Source organism: Dasypus novemcinctus, chromosome 18, assembly GCF_030445035.2.
Source record: "Dasypus novemcinctus isolate mDasNov1 chromosome 18, mDasNov1.1.hap2, whole genome shotgun sequence".
In the NCBI taxonomy this organism is placed as follows: domain Eukaryota; kingdom Metazoa; phylum Chordata; class Mammalia; order Cingulata; family Dasypodidae; genus Dasypus; species Dasypus novemcinctus.
The window spans coordinates 4,621,272-4,643,751 of NC_080690.1; the positions used below are offsets into that span (position 1 = coordinate 4,621,272).

General features: G+C 50.5%; 1 protein-coding gene across 1 annotated transcript in view; it reads left to right on the forward strand.

Moving 5' to 3' along the window:
* The first annotated feature begins 22,286 nt into the window (after positions 1-22,286).
* COTL1 (coactosin like F-actin binding protein 1) overlaps positions 22,287-22,480 on the forward strand; it is a 40,109-nt gene continuing 39,915 nt past the window's right edge. The window contains exon 1 of the mRNA XM_058279639.2: positions 22,287-22,452. Within this exon, the coding sequence (XP_058135622.1) occupies positions 22,376-22,452 (77 nt within the window). The 5' untranslated portion in view covers positions 22,287-22,375. The remainder of the gene's footprint in view (positions 22,453-22,480) is intronic.

Below are 22,480 nucleotides of genomic sequence, written 5' to 3' on the forward strand. Positions count from 1 at the left end.
TATTGAGTGCCTGCTGTGTGCCAGGCACTGTTGTAGTTGCTGGAGATACAGTGGAAACAACACAGAGAAAACAATCCTGATCCTCCCGGAGCTGACTTTCTAGGGGAGGGAGGAAAATAGCACTTATCTCTGGTCAACAGGCTAGAGCGGGAAAAGCATTTACCACAGTGCCTGGCACATTCAAAGTGCTTCATAAGCTTTAGCTGATATTATAACAGTAACCTGCTCGACCTCCTTCTCCCACAGTCCTGCCACTTGGGATGGTGGGCACACACATGACACGCGTGGCACCATTTACCATGCTGTGCTGATGGCAGACATTGCCAAACGATCCCAGGGACTGCTGCACTGATCCCGGATGTACCTATAGACTTCTTGGAGCAGAGGTCCGGGCTGCAGTATCAGAAGCGTCCTTTCAGATCTCACAGTCGCCCTTTTCAACCTCACCTCCCTGGCTCTCTACATGCTCTCTGCCCCCCACCCCACCCCCAGATGATGGGGTCCCTTGTTGCCCTGCCTGCAGAGCTCACACTGGGACGCAAGGCCTAGGCCTGCCCCTCCTCGTGGGAAACAGCAAGCAGCTGGGCAGTACCTTGTCAGCTGGTCCTGGCTGACCCTGTGTCAGAAATTGGCTTCTTGCTTGGCTGCTTCCTGGAGTGGGGTCTGGCCGTGCGCCCACCTGCGCCCTGGAGCCTCCAGTCCTGTTTCTCTTCTTCATTCACGCAGAACGTGGATTCTTTCTAGGGCCGGGCCTGCGGTCCTGGTCAAACCCGGCTGAGTGAACCCCGGCGCCGGCAAGGGAAGGGAGAGAAACACACCCTTGAGCGCAGCTGCGGTGAGAGAAGGGCCAGGGCCAGGCTGGCCCCAGGCAGCGGGAAGCCAGGGAAGGGAGGAAGTCAGGGTCCCAGGGGAGTCGGCTCGGGGGAGGGCGCCTGTCCTGAACCGCCGCCCCCGGGCTGCAGCCAGTCCCTTGCCCCGCCTCTCCTATAGCGCGGGGACTGGTCCAGCGGGACTGGCCTCTGTCCGGTCTCGCCATTTTGGTTTTGCTAGTAGCAATCATTTATTCATTCATTCATTCTGGCATGCCATTACGACACCTGGTAGAAAGATGGTCTGAATTCAGCTCTTCTTTTTTTTTTTCCCAATAAAAACATCCATTTCTCAATTAAATGTACTGGATACATATAAAAAAAATTTCATTCATACCATATGTCACACAATGTATTTGGTTAATAATAACGTAATCATACAGTATCTGTCCCTTTGTGTCTGCCTTGCTTTGCTCAGTATAATGTCCTCCAGGTTCATCCACGTTGTCCTATGCTTTACGACTTCATTGCTTCTTACAGCTGCATCATATCCCATCGTGTGACTACACCACAGTTTGTCCATTCATCGGCTGACGGACACCTGGGTTGTTTCCAACTTTTGGCAATTGTGAATAATGCCGCTCTGAACAGCGGTGTGCAGGCGGCTATTCGTGTCCCTGCTCTCAGCTCTTCTGTACATATATATATCCAGTAGCGGTATTGCAGGGTCCCGTGGCAAGTCTATGTTCAGCGTCTTTGCTGCCGAACAGTCCTCCACGGTGGCTCTACCATTCTCCATTGCCACCAACGTGGATAAGTGTTCCTATCCCTCCACATCCTCCCCAGCACTTGTAGTTCTCTGTTTTTAATAGCAGCCATTATGGTTACGTGTGAAATGATTTCTCATTGTAGTTTTGATTTGCATTTCCGTAATCATTAGTGATGTTGAGCATTTCTTCTTTTTTTTTTTGCTATTTGTATTTCTTTGGATAAATGTCTATTCAACCCATTTTTTATTTTATTTATTTATTTTTAAAAAGGATTTATTTATTATTTATTTCTCTCCCCTTCCTCCCCCCACCCCGGTTGTCTGTTCTCTGGGTCTATTTGCTGCATCTTCTTTGTCCGCTTCTGTTGTTGTCAGCAGCATAGGAATCTGTGTTTCTTTTTGCTGCGTCATCTCGCTGTGTCAGCTCTCCATGTGTGCGGCACCATTCTTAGGCAGGCTGCACTTTCTTTCATGCTGGGTGGCTCTCCTTAAGGGGCGCACTCCTTGTGCGTGGGGCTCCCCTATGCCGGGGACACCCCTGCACAGCACGGCACTCCTTGCGCGCATCAGCACTGCACATGGGCCAGCTCCACAGGCCAACCCACTTTTTAATTGGGTCATTTGTCTTTTTATTGTTGAGTTGTAACATCTCTTTATGTATCCTGGATATTAAACCCTTATTTGACATGCGATTTCCAAATATTTTCTCCCTTTTCAAAGTCAGCTGCCTTTTCAAAAGTGTTTAATTTTGAGGAGGTTCCATTTATCTATTTTTTCCTTTTGTTGTGTGTGCTTTGGGTGTAAGGTCCAAGAAACCACCACCTACTACAAGGTCTTGAAGATGTTTCCCTACATTTTCTTCTAGTAGTTTTATGGTTCTGGCTTTTATGTTTAGGTCTTTGATCCATTTTGAGTTGATTCTTATAGAGAGCGAGACAGAGGTCCTCTTTCATTCTTTTGGATATAGATATCCAGTTCTCCCGGCACCATTTGTTGAAGAGATTGTTTGGTCCTGTTAACACTAACCTGGTAGGTTTGTCAAAAACCAGTTAACTGTATAGTTGAGGATCAGCTCTTACTTCGGCCACTTATCTGCTGTGTGATCCTGGATGAGTTACAGAGCCTCTCTGAGCCCTACTTTCCTGCTCTGTGAAATGAGGGCAACAATACAGCCTACCCCAGGGGGTTGTGGGTAGATTTTGTGAGTTATTGCTTGGGGAGTGCTTAGCATAGTGCTGGGGGTGTGTGGGTCAACCCATCCAGGCTGGCTGCTGCTATTCGTCCCAGCTTGCTCTGGCTGCACCACGGGGCAGGCCGCGTGCAGTCAGGGGACCAGACGGCAACCAGAGGGCCTGCCGGAGGGCAGAGGCATGCGGCGCTCCTGGGGGGGCCCTCAGGGAAGGAGGCCCCGAGGGGACACTTACGTCAGCACCTGTCATGAGGCCCCCAAGACTTCCGCAGCGAATCCCACGAGCAGTGTCACTCTTTCGGTCACCGTCTGTTATCGTTGGGAAAGACACGTGTGCGGTGCGTGTGGAGGTGAATCTCCATGCAGGTGAGAGAGGCAAGGGGGTCCTGGGGGGAGGGAGAGCTCCGGTGACTTGGGCGGAGGCCGCAGGCCCATCCGCAGGCCCGGAGGGTCTGGTGGGTCCCGGGGTGCCGGCAGGGAGGGCTGAGGAGGGAGTAAGCCTGCAGCGCTGCTGCCTGGCGGGGAGGTCGCAGGACTTGAACTTCCTCAAGGAGTCGAGAAGGTGGCGCGCAGAGCTCACGCTGAAGCAGGCGAGTAAGAGAGCGAAGTAATAGACAGATCTGGAACCGGACGGAGAGCCCGCGTGGACATCAGAAGCCCCTAGGACGGCTGCTGGGGGACCCCCACCCCCGGGATTCTGTGCCCAGAACAAAGACTCCTTCCTGGGAACAAGGAAAAGTCCCGGGTGTTCCTGGACACTTTGTCATTGGGTCCTCACTAAGGAATTGGTGGGTGGGGTGATCAATCCAAACAGCGAACTGCTGAAACCCCCTCCCCTGCCAACAGCAAAGGGTAGACATAATTAGCAATTTAAAAGCAAACCACAAGGCTTGAGCGCCCTCTTTTGTTCACCTTGCTCTTTCTGCCTGCCGACCTGTGCTGCCCTCTGTGCCCCGGCTGCCCCCCCTGTCCCCCCATCACCATTTTTTCCCTCTGCCATGTGGCCACGCAAGTAAACCTGAACACTTATAATGTATAATGGGGGAAGCGGATGTGGCTCAACAGATAGAGTGTCCGCCTACCATATGGAAGGTCCAGGGTTCAAACCCAGGGCCTCCTGACCCTTGTGGAGCTGGCCCACGTGAAGGGCTGATGAGCACAAGGAGCGCTGTGCCATGCAGGGGTGCCCCTACGTAGGGGAGCCCCACACGCAAGGAGTGCACCCCACAAAGAGAGCCGCCCCGCATGTAAAAAGCGCAGACTGCCCAGGAATGGCGCAGCACACACGGAGAGCTGACACGGCAAGATGACGCAACAAAAAGAGAACAAAAAGAGACACAGATTCCTGGTGCCGCTGGCAAGAATGCAAGCAGACACAGAAGAACAAACAGCAAATGGACACAGAGAGCAGACAATGACGGGGGGGGGGGGGGGGGGGGGAGGGGAGGGGTAGGAGAGAAGTAAACAAATCTTTTAAAAAAAATCTATAATGGGAAATTGTAGCTTGTAAAGCAGCCCTCTTTATCCCTTTTCACCCCCCTTCCTCTTTACCTGGAACAGCTGCTCTGTTATCTTCTCGCATTTCTCTTCCTTCCTTACCTGAGTAAATTCCTGGCCTAGCTCACCCAGTGTGCTCTTAAAATTCATTTCTGCAGCATAGCCAAGAACCTAGACAAAACCCGGTAACAAGCGGCCTAGCTCTTTGTCACACTCGATGTCCGTGCCTTGTCTGATGTGAAAACCCCGTGTCTTGAGGCTGCCCTTCCTAAGCCTGGGACCCACAGGGAGGTGCTCGGGGGCTCTGCGGGGCTGGCACAGCCCTCCGCCCACCCTGCAGCACCTCTTAGGTGCTCACAGACCTGTCTCTCCCCCAGAGCCCCTTCTCTGGGCAGTGGTCCCTGGACATGGAAGTGTCTGGAAGGTTCTGTCCCCTTCATCTTGCGACAGCCTGCAGCCTGTGACGGAGGAGCCTGGGCCCCAGCCTGAGCCGGTCACCTCCCCACGGGCGGGGCTGAGGCCGCCGGGGGCCGCTCCGTGCCCTGTCCTGCTCCCCGCACCGTCCAGTCTTTTCCCGAGAGCCCTCCCTCCCCACAGCTGCACGTGGGGCCACATCACAGGCCCTGCTTCTGGGAAACCCCCCAAATCCCCATACCCGAACCAGCGGATGAACCGGCATCAGGTTTCACCCTGAAAGAAGAAAAGGGGAAGACCCAGGCGGGACTGCCCCAAACTGCCCTGCCATGGGGCCAGCTGAGATTCTAGAGAAAGAGGCCAGAAGGGCTAGGGTGACGGGCCCAGAAGCCTTTACGAGGGGAGCTTAGGTGCAGAGAGCGGCAGCTGCCTCCTGACGGCAGGGGTCCCGCGAGGAGTTCCCTGGAGCATGTCCACCCCCCAGGCACCTGCCCTACAGGCTGTATGTGGCTTGTGCGCCAGTGTTAGGAAGACAAACTTGGGATGGGCTCTTGTCTCAAAACAAGATGTGCTTGGGGTGGGTGCTCAAGGATATAGCAGCCAAAGCTGGTGTGCTTCCAGGAAGTTCAGGAGAGGGACGCCGGGGGTGGGGGGAGAGGTCAATTCTCAGTCAGGTAGGAGATGCTCTATGTCTCATACAACGGGCAGGACTACGGCCGAAAACAGTTGCTTTCATCCTTCCGGTAAAGCAATCCCCCCTCCAATGCCTTTTTCTATAGTCTGGTTCCCCCAGAAGCAGACCCCAAGGCTAGGATTCAAGTGCAAGTTGTAATTCTGGAAGCTGCAGGAAACACTGATTGGGATGGGGAGGTAAGGCGGGCAAGGGGAGGGGAGGGGTCCCAAAGGGTGTTGATCAAGCCAGCCTCGGCCCAGGGAGAGCGGATCCTCCCAGGAAGCTCCTGGAAATATTGGGAAACGTGCCTTAGAGTCGGCCCATCCGAGGGCCGGGGGAGGGTGGGTATTTAGACATCAGTTCCTCTTGGGGGTCAATCGGCCCACACTTCCAGCCTGCCCCCCACTCCCACCCCCACCCCCCGTGGGCAGAGCAGCCTTCTGTGGTTTTAGGAAACAGTCCTCAGGCCCAGAGCTGCAGATACTGGCCCGAGGGATATGGGTGGAAAACCAGGGCCTCGTCAGTACCTGCCTTCAGAAAACCGCTCCTCCCCCTCTACCCCGTCCAAAAGCCTCTGTTAAGGCTGCCAAGATGAGAACGCCACGTGCCACTGCCCACGGTGCGAACACGTGACCCGTGTCTGGCCAATCATAGTAGCTTATTCCTTGGCTGCAGTGATTGGCTCGAGGGGTAGACATGCCATGCGAGCAGGCCCAATCAGAATCCTTCCCTGGGATTTTCTACACAGTGGCTGGGAGAGAGACGTCGCTGAGCAAGGAAGCAGCTTATCTGCGGTAGGGGGGAAGGAGATCTACACAGAGACACAGAACCCAGATGGGAGAGACAGAGGTGGAGGGAGAGAGAGGACAGAGATGAAGGTTGAATCCCTGTGGGCTGGTTACAAGGGCCAGGAAATTCTCCCTGGGTTTTTCTCTTTTTAAGTGTTCGTTGTAGCCTGTACAGTTTGTAACCGAGCCCTAGCTAATCCGTGCTGACATTAATGCTAATCATGTTACTGTTGTGAATCTCTCCAACTCAGGAGCCACAGCAGTTGAGAGCTAAAGACATATTGCCGATGGAGCGCCTGGGATCACGGGTCAGTATGCTCGAGGCCAGGGCCTTCCCATGCTTTTTATTCCCCAAAGGCCGAGCCCAACTGGAACGCGTCATGTTTTTCTTTTCTGAGTTGCATAATACAAGTGATTCCAGGGGGTAGGAATGCGGGGCGGGCGTGGGGCAAGGAGCCAGGGGAAGCCAGCCCAGGATACCGGTCAAGTTGTCCAGCGCTATGGACAGCTGCGCAGTCGAGCTGCAGGGCATGCTGGGAGCCGAGTGAAAGGCATCTCAGAGTATTTCAAGAGTCAAAAGCGGGAACACTCATCTATCAGCTCTGGTCCAGGGTGGCCCATGGGAGTTAGCACCCATCACCAGCCTCTGGGTTGTGCAGGGGTGAGTCCCCTCAAAGCGTCGCTCTGCATTGCATGCCGTGGTGTCTGCAGAGACCCAGGCTAGGAGGAGAGAGGTGCATGCTCCCAGCCTGACGTGAGCCCCGTCGCTTTGCTCCTGTGCAAAGCTGCCGAGGCCAGTGCTGAGGGCCTCGCCGGGCAGTGCCTGGACAAGAGGTGGGGAGAGTGCATTCGAGGTACACACGTCACCAAGGGCCATTTTGCCTGGGACAGGTTGAAGGCCACGGTCCCTCCCCTCACCTGGACTGCCTGCAGTTGGGTGAGAACAACGACGTCACCTCTGCCTTATCCCTGTCTGGCTCGTTCAAATTCCAGGTCTCGCAAAACCCCTTTGGGTCTCAGTGCAGCCTCCTGGGTCTTCTTTTTTTTTTAATCCACCCCCCCCCCCCACTGTCTGCTCTCTGTGCCGTTCACTGTGTGTTCTGCATCTGCTTGTATTCTTGTCAGTGGCACTGGGAATCTGTGTCTCTCTCTTTTTTTAAAAAGATTTATTTATTTATTTATTTCTCTCCCCTCCCCCCCACCCTGGTTGTCTGCTCTCTGTGTCTATTTGCTGTGTCATCTTCTTTGTCTGCTTCTGTTGTTGTCAGCAGCATGGGAATCTGTGTTTCTTTTTGTTGCTCATCTTGTTGTGTCAGCTCTCCGTGTGTGTGGCGCCATTCCTGGGCAGGCTGCACTTTCTTTCGCACTGGGCAGCTCTCCTTACGGGGCGCACTCCTTGCGCGTGGGGCTCCCCTACGCGGGGACACCCCTGCGAGGCAGGGCACTCCTTGTGCGCATCAGCACTGCGCATGGGCCAGCTCCACACGGGTCAGGAGGCCCGGGGTTTGAACCCTGGACCTCCCATGTGGTAGGCGGACGCCCTATCCATTGAGCCAAATCTGCTTCCCTGGCCTCCTGGGTCTTGAGAGGGCTTGCGGGGAGCTTGCCAGCCTGCCTGGGCCTGCCGGGCTTCTCTGACCTGCCCTTTCCCCCTCACTGCCTTGGCTGGCAGGCACCTTCTTTTCTACACAGTGGCTGAGAGAGAGAATTCCTGACACCTGAAAGGAAAAACCATTTCCAACCCCTCGTATTAAACAGAGCCTGCACCACCCACTGATGGGGGGGTGCTGCTTACTCGCTGCCCGCGCCCCGGTGCACTTCTCCACCCTCTCTGTGGCCTGGGAGGCTCCTGGGACCTCCTGTTGGGTTCAGGCGATGGGAGGCTGGGGGAGAGGGGTCGCGTCTCTCCCCCACACACGCCCTGTGTCAGGCTGCCGGGGCTGATCCTCCCACGACAAGAGCTTCTGCCAGACAAAGCCACCTGCGCGGCGCCGGCCACACTCTTCCCTGCCTTTGCCCCTTGCCATACGAATGGGCCGTGGACAGCCCCTGTGCGTTGGCCCCAGTGTAGCTGACTTTTCAAAACAGGACAGGACTTCAGCCGCAAGCCCACTGGCACCGAAGTCAAATTTGTACACATTCAGTTGTTTTAAATACTGTCCAAATAAGCATACTTTTCGCCATTTAGCGTCCACCAGCTCTGCACACCCCACAAAACTGCATCCAAGCTCTGCTAGCTGTAGGTGAGCAACCCCTAAAGTACAGAAGGCCCCAAGCTGCTGCCGCCCTTTGGAGCTCTCTGGCCCAGAGACCTCCCCTCCCCCCACTCCCCCGCATGCTGTGGGCTCCATCGCCGGACTCTCAGTCCCCTCTCCACATTCTCTCTTCCAGGTCCCCCACCCCTCGCTGTCAACCTTGTCCAAGCCCCAGCACTGCACTACGTGCTCCTGCCGCGTCTTCCTAAGTGCTCAAACTCACCACGCCCCTTCAGCTCCAGGGGTGCTGACAGTCCCATTCTTTTTTTTTTTTTAAAGATTCATTTAAGTATTTATTTCTCCCCCCGTTCCCCCTGTTGTCTGCTCTCTGTGTCCATTCACCATGTGTTCTTCTGTGTCTGCTTGTCTTCTCATTAGGCGGCTCTGGGAACCGATCTTGGGAACTTCCGGAGAGGGAGAGAGGCAATTACTCTCTTGCGCCACCTCAGCTCCCCTGTTCTGCTGTATCTTCTTATTTTCTCTCTTCTGTGTCTCTTGTTGCGTCATCTTGCTGCGCTCTGTGTTGGCCGGCACTCCTGTGCGAGGCGGCTTTCCCATGCTCGGTGGCATTCCCACACAGGGTGGCTCTCCTGCGCGGAGCTGCAGTCCCACATGGGCTGGCACTCCGCGTGGGCCAGCTTGCCCTCACCAGGAGGCCCTGGGCATCAAACCCTGGACCTCCTATGTGGTAGACGGGAGCCCAATTGGTTGAGCCCCATCCGTTTCCCAGCTTGCACTCTTCTAACCTCTGGGCCCCTCAGTATCCCTTGTTAGTTCTTTGGATTCAGTTCTGTCAATAGACCCTTATTAAAATTCTCTTTGCAGAATTGCACTTGATATGCCACCTGCTTGGTGTTGGCTCTCTGACCTTCTATACTAGGAAAATTTGACTTTCAATCCACTTATTTGTCATTTTCCAAACTGGCTTCTTGACTTCTCTGCTTTCTACTTCCAGACTATCAACATGGAGAACCTGAACTTCCGGTCTCAGGAGAAGATAAATCAACAAACAGCATCACATAGCAGAAAATACAGACGTTTCCAGCATCAGAAGACCTGGGTTTGAGGCCTAGCACGTTTATCTACTATATGTGTGACAATGTCACATTGCTGAACCTTACTTAGTACAGTAAATGGGCACAATAATACTGATCCTGCCAAAGAGTCTGCAGCAAGACCTGCCTATTGTGAGGACACTGAGGGAATATTTGTTGAATGAATGAACGAATGAACGAACACTTGAATAAGATGAGCTAATGCAAGAGAATTTGTTTTGAAAAAGGTAGCATTATAAAACTTCCTGATTCTTTGTATCAGGAAGTTAGGCACCGATAACTTCTATGTCTAATCAAATTTTAATTTTTAAATACTTATTTTGTAAGATGCTCTTTTAATCAACTGCCACGTAATTGACTCACTAGAGTAACAGACATGCCAACAGCTGGCCCCAGCACACCGACCCTCCACCTTTATTTTCTTCCTCTATCAGCTGTGGAATATGCTTGGGTGGAGTTGGCTGTGTTTATTCCCAAAGCTGTTTATGGTAGTTATAGTTATTATTATAATTATGTGATTTAATTAAATATTACGTAAATTGTTGAAACATGAGCATAAAAATAAGGAATATTGTCCTTATGAAATTTAAAATGAAACTTTGGGAGACCTGAAGAAATTGATATCGAATTAGCTGCAGAAACTTGTTCAAGACTGGGTGGGGGGATGGTAAACTCTGGAATGGCTGTGCTCATAGACTACTCTGCCAGTGACTTTAGATTCCCTTGCCACCTAAAAGAACGGGAAGTGGGAAATTGTACTGCAAGGGTTTATTAGTGTGGTGTATGCGAGAAGAAAAATATAGGGCCGATTTCAGGCAGCACAAAGAAAGAATGTGCACTCGTATTTACTGGGTCAAATGACATGCGTAAGGTATGGCTGAATTTAAGGCAACTCTTCTTCAATTCACAATTAGCCCGTTGACCAAAGTCTCAATATTATAGGTTAAGGAGGCTTCCAGGTCTAAATTCTCTGCCTGTTTCCTCTTTTATACTATTTTTTCAATTCCTCTTTTTTTCTCTTTCCTCTACTATTTTCTCTATCTTTCCCTCTCTCTCTGTAAAATGTCTGTACTAGTCAGTCAAAGGGGTGCTGATGCAAAGTACCAGAAATCTGTTGGCTTTTATCAAGGGTATTTATTTGGGGTAAAAGCTTACAAGGCCCTAAAGAGTCCAGCTCAAGGTTACTTCCTCAACAAACTCTGTTGCCACGTGTTGAAGCAAGATGGCGGGTGACGTCTGCAAGGGCTCAGCCTTCCTCTTTCCTCTTAAAGCTCCATGGGCCCAGTCTTCCCACCTCAGCTGTAGACTGGAGGGCTTGTTTCTTTCCAGACCTTCGCAGCTGCTCAGGGTTCTGGTCTCTTCAGCTGCAAACCAACAAGGGAATGGCTCAGCTCTCTCTGGGTCCCAGGATCAAAGTTCTCTCCTCTGCAAGTCTATGGGGTGCGCTCTTTCTTCAGTGTATCTCCTGTGTTCTCCTTGAGGGATTGTCCATTTTATACAGCCCACCAAGGGTGCAGGGACTCAACCCTGACCACGCCCTAATGATGTGGTCAAATCAAAGCCCTAATCTTAATTTAATCAAATAAACAGAAAAGCCTTTGAATTTAATACAAAGGGTATCATGTCCAGAAGAACAGACCAGTTTACAAACATAACCAATATCTCTTATTGGAATTCATAAATAATATCAAACTGCCACAATGTCCAAATATAAAACCGAAGGTTTTTCATTTATTATACTGATTGGATTAAATGGGATATTCTGTGTTAATTAATTTAAATATTTCTTTACCTACTGCGTGCTGCTGTTATGGGCTGCTTAGAGCTAAAGGGACATTTATTTTAACAAATACCACAAACAACTGCGGTTTTTCTTTGTGTATTGTCCATATTAATTTCTTCCTTTCTGTGAGCCTCCTCAGTATAATAGTTTCCCAACTCCACTGTGGAATGAACATGGTCTATAAACTCGAAATTATATTTTAAATGCCTTAGGGAAAATGATGGCTTAAAGGACTTGTGTGGTTGATTTTTCTGTTTTGTTTTTAGTAAAACCAGGAACCCAAATTTCACTTATTATGGTTGCTGGAAGCCAGGCTGGTCCACAAGCACATTGCCAACTGTGAGGACTCCCCGCCTGTTAAGGAGAAACACAGTGGATGGAAGGTATTTACAAGGCCAGCTTACAAGTTCCCCTGACTCTACAAGGTCCTCTGTGTGCCTGAAACTTCCTTGAAATGGCAAAAGTAGAAACTTGTTCCGAGCAGCATTTGTTCTAGGCCAGGAATGAACTCCCCTGGGAAGTGTGCCTCATCTAACCATCTGACACTGGAACCCTCCTATAAAGTCCTCGACAAGCTGTTGACTGCTTTGCCACGATGGGGAACTCGCTACTTCACAGAGGAGCCCATGTTGCCTCCATTGGAAGGAACTCTGTATTGAACCCAACTCTGGCTTTTTTTAAAAAGATTTTTATTTATTTATTTCTCCCCATGCCCTTGTTTGCACTTGCTGTGTCTGTTCATCTTCCCTGTTTCTTTAGGAGGCAATGGGAACTGAACTTGGGACCTCTGATGTGGGAGGGAGCCACTTAATTGCTTGAGCCACCTCTGTTCCCTGCTTTGTTGTGTCTCTCATTATGTTTTTCTTCTTGTGTCTCTTGTTGCATCACCTTGTGTCAGTTTGCTGCACCTGCCTGTTGCGCCAGCTCGCTGTCTTCTTTAGGAGGCACTGAGAACCGAACCAGTGACCTCCCATGGGGTAGGCAGGAGCCCAATCGCTTGAGCCACATCTGCTTCCCTGTGGCTGGTTTTGTTCTGCTCTCGGTGTCATGTAAGAGGTTCTGGTGAGCCACAAGTGAGCCTCTTGAAAATGGAGAAAAGGCACTCGCGACCTGTAGGCTAAACCCCATGCTCAAGGGCCACACTCCTCATCGCCTGCTGGCCCCGAGCCTGCCCTGTGTCGGCTGTGGACCTCTATTAACCAGGAGTCCCAAATTAGGACATGACTCTCAAAGTGTGGCTGGACAGCTCACGGCAGCGTGGCCCCTTTCTTCCCCTGTTCAAGACATGAGAGCTTCTCTGGAACCTTTGCTCTCAGAGCCACTCTCACCTTGTCCTGCTCTGCTCTGTGTCGGGGAGGTGGGGGTCCCCCTGCAGGCTGCCAGCCACCCTGCTTGGTGGCTTCCAGCCTCCTGGGTCTGGTCAATGGTAGCCATGGTGGGAGATTTGGGGAGGGGGGAGTGTTGGGGAATTTCTACCCTTCCTGGAACAGGATCCCAAACAGCCATCCCCACTCTGCCATCCAGCAGCCATTGGCTCACCCCACCTCCTGGGCCCTAGCTGCCCCTCTTTCCTGCTCTGTCCTCCAGCCCAGCAGCAGAGTCAGTCTGTGTTGCGTCTCTTCATTATGTCATCTCGTTGCATCATCTTGTTGAGTCGTCTCGTTGCGTCAGCTCTCCACGCCAGCCCATCACGTCAGCTTGGCGTCTTGCTCGTCTTCTTTAGGAGGCACCAGGAACTGAACCAGGGACTTCCCATGTGGTAGGTGGGTGCCCAACTGTCTGAGCTACATCTGCTTCTCTGTAATATACTCTAAAAAAAAAACAACTTACTTTGAAATAATTTCAAACTTATAGGACATTTCGAAAGTAATACAAAACCCTTACAAAGAACTCCAATGTACTGCACCCATATACTCAGCTCTGTCAAATTTTAATCTTTTGCCACATTAGCCATTTCTTTATTTTCCTCCCTCCCTCCTTCTTTCCCTCTTTTCTTTCTTTCCATCCATTATCCTTCCATCCATCTACTTAACTGTCTGTGTACCTACTCATCTATTTCCTAAACATTTGGGAGTTGGTTATAGACATCAAGTTCTATAAACACTTAACACCTCCATGTCCATTTCCTATGAACAAAGACATTCACTTACGTAACCACCTTAGGTGCCATTACCAAGTGTAAGAAAATCAACATCGAGAAAAAGCTTACAGTCTGCATTTCAAATGTTTCAGCAGTCCCAGTCATGTCCTTTTGGACCTTTTTTCCTCCACACTGTATACTTTTTTTTTTTTTAAAGATTTATTTTTATGTATTTAATTCCCCTCCCCTCCCCCGGTTGTCTGTTTTCTGTGTCTTTTTGCTGCGTCTTGTTTCTTTGTCCGCTTCTGTTGTCATCAGTGGCACGGGAAGTATGGGCGGCGCCATTCCTGGGCAGGCTGCTCCCTCCTTCGCGCTGGGTGGCTCTCCTTACGGGGCGCACTCCTTGCGCGTGGGGCTCCCCTACGCGGGGGACACCCCTGCGTGGCAGGGCACTCCTTGCGCGCATCAGCACTGCGCATGGCCAGCTCCACACGGGTCAAGGAGGCCCGGGGTTTGAACCGCAGACCTCCCATGGGGTAGACGGACGCCCTAACCACTGGGCCAAAGTCCGTTTCCCTGTATACTTTTTTTAAAAAGCAGTTTTATTGAGCTATATTCACATACCATACAGTCCACCCAAAGTGTACACTCAATGGCTTTCAGTTTAATCACAGTGCTGTACAGCCAGCACCATAAAAAAATTTTAGGGAATTGGACTTGGCCCAGTGGTTAGGGCATCTGTCTACTGCATGGGAGGTCCACGGTTCAAACCCCGGGCCTCCTTGACCCGTGTGGAGCTGGCGCATGCACAGTGCTGATGCGCGCAAGGAGCGCCGTGCCACGCAGGGGTGCCCCTGCATAGGGGAGCCCCACGTGCAAGGAGTACACCCTGTAAGGAGAGCCGCCCAGCATGAAAGTGCAGCCTGCCCAGGAATGGCGCCGCCCACACAGAGAGCTGACACAACAAGATGATGCAACAACAACAACAACAAGATGATGCAACAACAACAAAATTTTAGAACAATTTCATTACTCCAAAAAGAAAAGCTCCACCCCCCTTAGCAGTCACCTCCCAATCCCCCTATCCTTCCCCAGCCCTACAGAACCACAAATCAAATTCCAGCTTATCTACTTTTATATGCATTTTCCACATTTAAACCTCAAAAAGTCCCGTGTGGTAGGTACCCCATATCACAGATGAAGGAAGCAAGGCTCAAGAAGGGCGGGGCAGAGGCAGGGTTTGGCAAGGGCGTAACCATTAGACCACACTGCCCTGCCTGGCTTGCTCCTACCCCTAAGTCATGTCCCCCCTCCCGGGTGTCCCCCCTGGGTTTCTGGACCCTATGTGGCATTTTCTCCAGGCCGCTCGGCGCTTCTGCAGAAGGCCGTTCAGGAGCACTCCGGCGCCCCCACAGACAGGGCTCAGCACCCTCATTTTTCAGACGGTCCTGGGAGGCCCTTTACCGAGACTTGACAATCGGTGAGCTCAGTGCAATGAGTCTATAAATACACTTTTCTATAAATAGCCATCATTTTAGAAGGACAGCCACCTTGCTGAGAAAAGCAAGCTTCGGGGCTATGTTTCCTTCCCAGACTCTAATTACAGCTGAGGTGGGATTTTTTAATTTGCAGCCCCAAAGAAAATGTGGAAATCAGAACACTGACCTTAAAAAATCCGTAAGTTTCTTTTGCAATGAAGGAAATACACAGCCCAAGCAAAAATGATGTTTTAAAAATGCTGGCTTCGATTCTTCCAGTCTTCTCAAAGCATGTGTGGCTGAGCTACTCTGGATCAATTTCGAGGTCCCCTAATCTTTGTTTCTTGATGTAGAGGCAAAGACCTTTTCTCCTCTCTGTGCCTCAGTTTCCTCGTTAAAGGGGACAATGATGGCACCCTCTTGGGTTGCTGTGAGAATTACCTGAGAAAATAGGTGTCAGGTGCTGGCGAGGTGGCTGGCACACAGCACACAATATGTTGGGAGGCATGAGCAGATAATACCTGCCTCGGAAGGGTTTTGCCCACCTGGTGTGGTGGAGCAGCTCACACCAGCTACTTTTCGTCCACTTCCCGAAAGGGTCGGGAACAGATTTTAAAAATGGATTTGTGCACTACCTTACGCCCTGCCCCCTGGCTTCTCTCCTGCCCCCCAGGTTCTCCTGCCAAATATCACTCCCGTTCTCCAAAATCTCACCTCTACGGGTTCTCTTTCTCCCTCTGGCAAGTCCTTCTCTGTCTTCTTCACGCATCCTTTTGCTCTGAAATGCTGGGTGCCTTGGGGCTCCACCCTAGGCCTCCTGCCATCTCGGCCTTCTCTGGGGCCATCTCCCACCTCCCCCTCCGCTGCCACCTGTGGCCTAATCACCTTAGGTCCCCGGAGGTCACACCTGTGCCTCTGACCCAGCTCTCAGGGCTGGGTTCAGGGTGGTGGATTCTCCACCTGGACGTCTCCCCAGCAGCTCAAAGGCCACCTGCCCCGAACTAGCCTCGTCTCTGCCGCTTCAGCCTTTTACCTGCCCAGAGCCCAGGCATCTGCCTCACTCTTTGTTTTTTTTCAGTTTCTTATTTATTTGGGTTGTTTGGTCTGTTTGTTTCTGGGGACATGGTAACTCTTTCTTAAGCTGGGTGGTAGTTTGCTTCAGAAGAAGTCATGAGCATAATGTTTTCAAGGTTTGTCCGTGTTGTCACCTGTATCAGGACTTCATTTTTGTATGGCTGAATAATATTCCACTGAGAGAGCAGTGGCACGACCAGACATCTGCATACCCATGTCCATAGCAACGTTATTCACGATTGCCAAAAACGGGCAAATACATCAACTGAGGAAGGGATAAACAAATTGTGGTGTAGTTACACTATGGAATATTATGTAGAGGTAAGAAATGTCGTCATGAAGCATATGACAGCATGGATGATCCTGGAGGACATTATGTTGAGAGGAGCAAGCCAGACACAAAAGGACAAATATTGTATGATTGTGTTACTATGAACCAAATATATTGTGTAACATATTTTGTGATTCAAAAAATTTTTTATATGTATCCAGTAAATTTAGTTGAGAAATGTATGTCTTCATTGAACTGTATTTTTTTTCTTTTTAAATTATTGTTTATATTTTCAATTATTAAATGTACAAAATAAAGTTTACAAAAAAACGAAAAATATTCCATTGTATGGATAGACCATTTTTTCCTATCCATTCATCAGTTAATAGACATCTAGGTTATTTGCACTTTTTGGATATCTTGAATAAGCTGCTACAAACAATTTTTTGCATGGACATGTTTTCAGTTCTCTTATTTATAAAACTAAGAGTGGAATTGCTGGGTCATATGGCAACTCTAGGTTTAACCTTTTGAGGAACTGCCAGACTGTTTCCCAAGGACGCTACACTGTTTTCATTCCCACCAGCATGTATGGGGGTTCCAGTTTCTCCACATCCTTGCCAACATCAGTCCTTGTCCCTCTTATTTATTTCTCCCTCTCCCCCACCCTCATTGTTTATGCTGTCTGCTCTTGGTGTTCAATTGTTGTGTGCTTTCTGTGTCTACTCATCTTCTCTTTAGGAGGCACTGGGAACCAAACGTGGCACCTCCCATGTGGGAGGTTCTGTATCAGAACCTGCATTGTTGTGTCTCTCATTGTGTTTCCTCTTTTTGTCTCCTTGTTTCATCATCTTGTTGAGTCAGGTTGTTGAATCAGCTTGCTGTGCCAGCCCGTCAGGTCAGCCTGTCGGATCAGCTTGCTGTGTTGCTCGTCTTCTCTAGGAGGCACCGGAAACCGAACCCAGGACCTCACATATGCTAGGCACATTGTCCTCTTTTTCATTACAGCCATCCTAGTGGGTGTGAAATAGTAACTTAGCGTGGCTTGATTAACATTTCCCTAGTAACTAATGATGTTGAGCATTTTCTTCATGTGTTTATTGGCTTTTTGTATATTTTCTTTGGAGAAATGCCTATTCAAATCCTTTGTCTGTTAAAAAAATTTTTTTTGGCCCTTTTATTGTTGAGTTGTGAGGTTCTCTATATATTATGGATACCAGATGTTTGTCAGATATATGATTTGTAAATACTTTTTACCATTCTGTAGGTTTTCCACTGGCCTAATAATGCCCTGTGCCACAAAAACATTTTAATTTTGATGAAGTCTAATTTATCTGTATTTTCTTCTGTTGCCTTTGCTTTTGGCATCATATCTAAGAAACCATTGCTTAATCTAAGGTCATGAAGATTTGCACCAATATTTTTTTGTCTAAGAGTTTCATAATTTTAGTTCTTCAATTTAAATGATTGGTTCATTTTAAGTTAATTTCTTTTTTTTTTAAAAGATTTTATTTTTTATTTATTTCTCCCCCACTCCCAGTTGTCTGCTCTCTGTCCATTTGCTGTGTGTTCTTCTGTGACCACTTCTATCCTTATCAGCGGCGCCACAAATCCGTGTTTCTTTTCTTTGCGTCATCTTGTTGTGTCAACTCTCCATGTGAGCAGCGCCATACTTAGGCAGGCTGCACTTTCTTTTGCACTGGGCAGCTCTCCTTACAGGGCACACTCCTTGCACGTGGGACTCCCCTACGGGGGGACACCCCTGCGTGGCACAGCACTCCTTGCGTGCATGAGTACTGCATGTGGACCAGCTCCACACGGGTCAAGGAGGCCCGGGGTTTGAACTGCAGACCTCCCATGTGGTAGAAGGATGCCCTATCCATTGGGCCAAGTCTACTTCCCTTAAGTTAATTTCTGCGTACGGTGTGAGATGGGGGTCAACTCCATTCTTTTGCATGTGGATGTCCAGTTGTCCCAGCACCAGTAACCTCTTTTACATGGTCTATAGATGAAACTGAAACACAGAGGAGGGCAGACCAGAGAGCATCATCTTTTCCAGAAAAGACGTTTCCTTACAAGCTGCCTGAGCTGGGTTCATTTGCACTACACGCCTGCCCCCTACAGGCAAGTGAGTTTGTGATCCTGCCTTGGACATTCATAGGTCCAGACCAGGAATGAATGAATGGATGGAGGATGGACGAATGAATGAATGAATTTGTACCACTCGCCCAACTCTTAGCAAGGTACATAGCACATAGGAAGTATGGATATTTTGATTTGATTTCTCTTCTAAAGAAACATGAATTGAATCAGATTGCTGTTTAAATTGTGTAGATCTCAATTTAAACACATATTATACACAGTGTTTGTTGACAGGCTTACACGCCGAGACATTGGTATACAGTTTATTTTCCTGCCTGAGCTAGGCAAGTTGACCTCGGGGTGCTCAAAATCAGGACTCTCTTTAAAACCAGTCTTTTACATTTTCAGTCCAGCAGAGGGCAACAGCAGCAACCAGAAGGAGAGCCGCAATTAAAGGTGGACAGAAAGTCTTCCATCATCAGCACATTCTTTGTCTGGTCCAAGGGTCAAATGCAGGGTGGGAGCCTCTTCTCCTTCTGTAATATTTTCAGTGGATAATGGCTTCAGATGTTTCAAAATTAAAATAAAATAAAAAGGTATACAAGAAATTTCACTCCCATTCCCTCCCTCTTCCGCTTAGTTTCCCCTCTCACCTCCACCACGGGTACCCCAGTTATTTATTTATTTTTCTTCTTCCAGAAATTTTTGTGCACATATAAACAAATATCTCTTCACCCACACCCCCACTCTACCCACAGGTATCTTTGTGTACGCACTGGTGTGTCCCTTGCTTTTATCTGCTCCCCATCCCTCGTGCAGAACTTGCCGTATCAGGACAGCAGAGCATCCTCATTCCTTCTTTTTTTTTTAAAGATTAATTAATTAATTATCTCCCCTCCCCCCCACCCCAGTTGTCTGCTCTCTGTGTCTATTTGCTGCGTCTTCTTTGTCCGCTTCTGTTGTCAGCGGCACTGGAATCTGTGTTTCTTTTTGTTGCGTCATCTTGTTGTGCCAGCTCTCCATGTGTGAGGCACCATTCCTGGGCAGGCTGCACTTTCTTTTGTGCTGGGCGGCTCTCCTTATGGGGCGCACTCCTTGTGCATGGGGCTCCCAAATGCGGGGGACACCCCTGTGTGGCAGGGCACTCCGTGCGCGCATCAGCACTGCACATGGCCAGCTCCACACGGGTCAAGGAGGTCTGGGGTTTGAACCGTGGACCTCCCAGGTGGTAGACAGATGCCCTATCTGTTGGGCCACATCGGCTTCCCACCAGGGGCTTTTAAAAGCCTCCTGGGTGATTCTAACGAGCAGTGGAGCCAACAATCACCACTCTAGCTCCACCTGCACACCTGCAAAATACAATCAGGGTTATTCACTGAACACTGTTTCCAACAGAAGATTAGGAGTACCCTGAATGCCCACCAGCAGGGGACTGGGTGACAGCGCCATGATCCAGGTCTGCCATGGAGTAGCTAAGAAGGAGTAGGGGAGCCCCACGCGCAAGGAGTGTGCCCCACAAGGAGAGGCGCCCCGTGTGAAGAAAAGGGCAGTCTGCCCAGGAGTGGCGCCGCACACACGGAGAGCTGATGCAGCAAGATGATGCAACAAAAAGAGACGCAGTTTCCGGTGCTGCCTGACAATGCAAGCGGATGCAGAAGAGCACACAGCAAAATGGACACTGAGAACAGACAACAGGGGGCAAGGGGAGAGGAAAATAAAAAAGCCCCTGGCACACCTCAGACCAAAGACACCAGAGGCTCTGAGGAGGGAAGCGAGCATCAGTCTTTTTAAAGCTTGCCCAGGTGATTGAGGCCAGTGCACAGCAGGGCCGGGCACCTTTGACCCTGTGGAAGAAACCAATTGGCCCAAGGGCACAAGCATTCGGAAATTTGCTAGGTGGTGCCAAATGGCCTCCAGCAGACTGAGTGGGCTCACATCCCTTGGGACTTGGAGGAGGGCCCTGCCTTCACAGCCTCCCCAACCAAGGGGCTTTTCAACCCTTTTGATCTTTGCCAATGTTAAACTAAAAAAATTTAAAAGCTCTCGGCCTTGGTTTAACTTGCATTTCTCTCCTTGGGGGCTGAGGTGGAGCATGTTTCCATACGTTTAAGAGCCATTTGATCTTGTCATATCCTGTGCACATTTTTCCGCTCTTTTTCTTATAAGTTGGCTTCCGTACTTACTAGCCAAGACTAGTTCTTTCTCATTTGAGTTGCAAATACCTTTTTTACATTTTGCCTGAGGTGCTTTTTTTTTTTTTCTTCCTTGAAGAAGTCTTTCCATCTTTGAATCTTTCCATCTTTCGCTCTGGGCAAAAGACGGGGCTTGAGTCAGGGTTGGCGGTTTCTCCTTCGCAGTTAGGAAGGATTTCTCCTATGTTTTCTTTTGGCATTTTTATGGTTTCCTTTTTCTACATTTGAATCTTTGATCCTTTGGGTATTTACCCTGATCTATTAATCGTGTGAGGTGTGGATGTGGGGCCACTTTGTTTTTCCTTCTAGCGGCAGGTTATCCCAACACCTTTATCAAAGAGTAACATAGGAACCACTTTGAGCTCTTCTAACTGGAATCTCTTTATCTTTGTCTTTTTATTTATAAGGAACACCAGTTTCTGCTTTCCTGAAAATGTGGCTCCTTCTCCACGCCCATCTTTTGCCCACCCAGCCGATTGAATGATTGGTCCGTTCGCGGTTTTTGTTTTATCCTTGCCACTGAGAGTTCTAGTATTAATTGGACATTGTTCCTGTCCACACAGGTTTCTATTTAGGATTTAATTACTTAACAGTCAACAAGTGACTTTCATTGAATGTTAAATACATTTGTTCACATGAATCATTTCAACTGAACCTCAAAGCAACCCAGTGTGTCAGTACTGGTACTATTCTCATTCCAGTAGAATAAGAGGTCTTGAGGCTTGCCCAGGGTCACGCGGAGGGAGCCAGGCTGGGTGCAGCTCCAGCAGGCTCTCACTGGGGGCTGGCCTTTTACCTGCCTTTCCTCAGAAACTGGTATTTGTGGAATGACCAGCTGAGGAGTGAATGAATGGTCAGTGAGGGGGTGAGATGAAGACAGAGGAACCGAGATAAAATGGGGATGCAAATGACCAGAGGACAAAGTGAACAGTGATCCCACAGACACTTTGGAAGGGTCTGCAGCTTAATTCTTCCCAATCCCTCCCCACCTAGAAACCATGGATGCGAACACTGGGGTCTGGGCAGTGGCCAGCCTGTCACCTCTGATTTGATGCATGACATCACTGGCTTGGAAGTCCCCTGGGGAGCTCTGCAGCTCAGCAGACTTGGGGATAAAGGAGGGAGAAGGGAGAGAGAAAGGAGGGAGGAGGAAGGAGGGAGGAGAAGGGGTAGGGAGGATGGATACACAAGGAGGGGAGGGGTGGGGAAGAAATAGGGAGGAGGGCAAAGGCGGGAGGGAAGAAGACGGGTTGGGAAGGAGGTAGCCGCGAAGAGGGAGAGGGGAGGAGGAAGGGGTTGGGGGTTGGGTAAACAATTATGGGGAGGGAAGAGGAGAAAAGGGGAGGGAAGAAAGGCAGGGAGGAGGAGGAGGGGAAGGGGGAGGGAAGAGAGGGAGGAGAAGCAAAGAGGAGGAGGGAGGGGAAGGGGAGGAAAGAGGGGGTTGGAGGGCCTAAAGGAGGGGAAGGGATTAGGGAAGTGGAAGAAAAAAGGTGGGGGAGGAAGAAAGAGGAGGGGGTAGCAGAAGTCAAGGGAGGAGGGAGTGGCAAGGAGGAGGAGGGACTGGGGAGGAGGGAAGAGCGTGTAAGGAGAAGGGCGAAGGGTTTTGGGGGGGATAAATCTGGTAGGGAGGGAGGAGGAGAGGGGAGAGGGGAAAAGGGGAGGGGAAAGGGAGGGGGGGAAGGAAGAGGGGAAGCGGGCCGGGGCAGGTTGGAAAAGTGAGCGGACACCAGAGGAAGGGAAGGACAAGCCCCCTCTTGAGCCCAACCGGGAGTTGCAAGCCCCGCCCCCGGGCTGGGATTGGCCAACCGGCGAGGGCGGACGCCCCGCCCCCGCGCCCCCGGGGCCAATGGCCGGCGGGGGGCGGGGCGGGTGCGGGCCGAGGGGCCCCGGCGCGCGCGGCCCGCAGTCGAGAGGCCGCCGCGCCCGCACCCGCAGCCCGCGCCCCTGCCCCGCGGCGCCCGCGGCCATGGCCACGCGGATCGACAAGGAGGCCTGCCGCGCGGCCTACAACCTGGTGCGCGACGACGGCTCCGAGGTCATCTGGTGAGCGCCGCCGCGCCCCGCGCCCGCA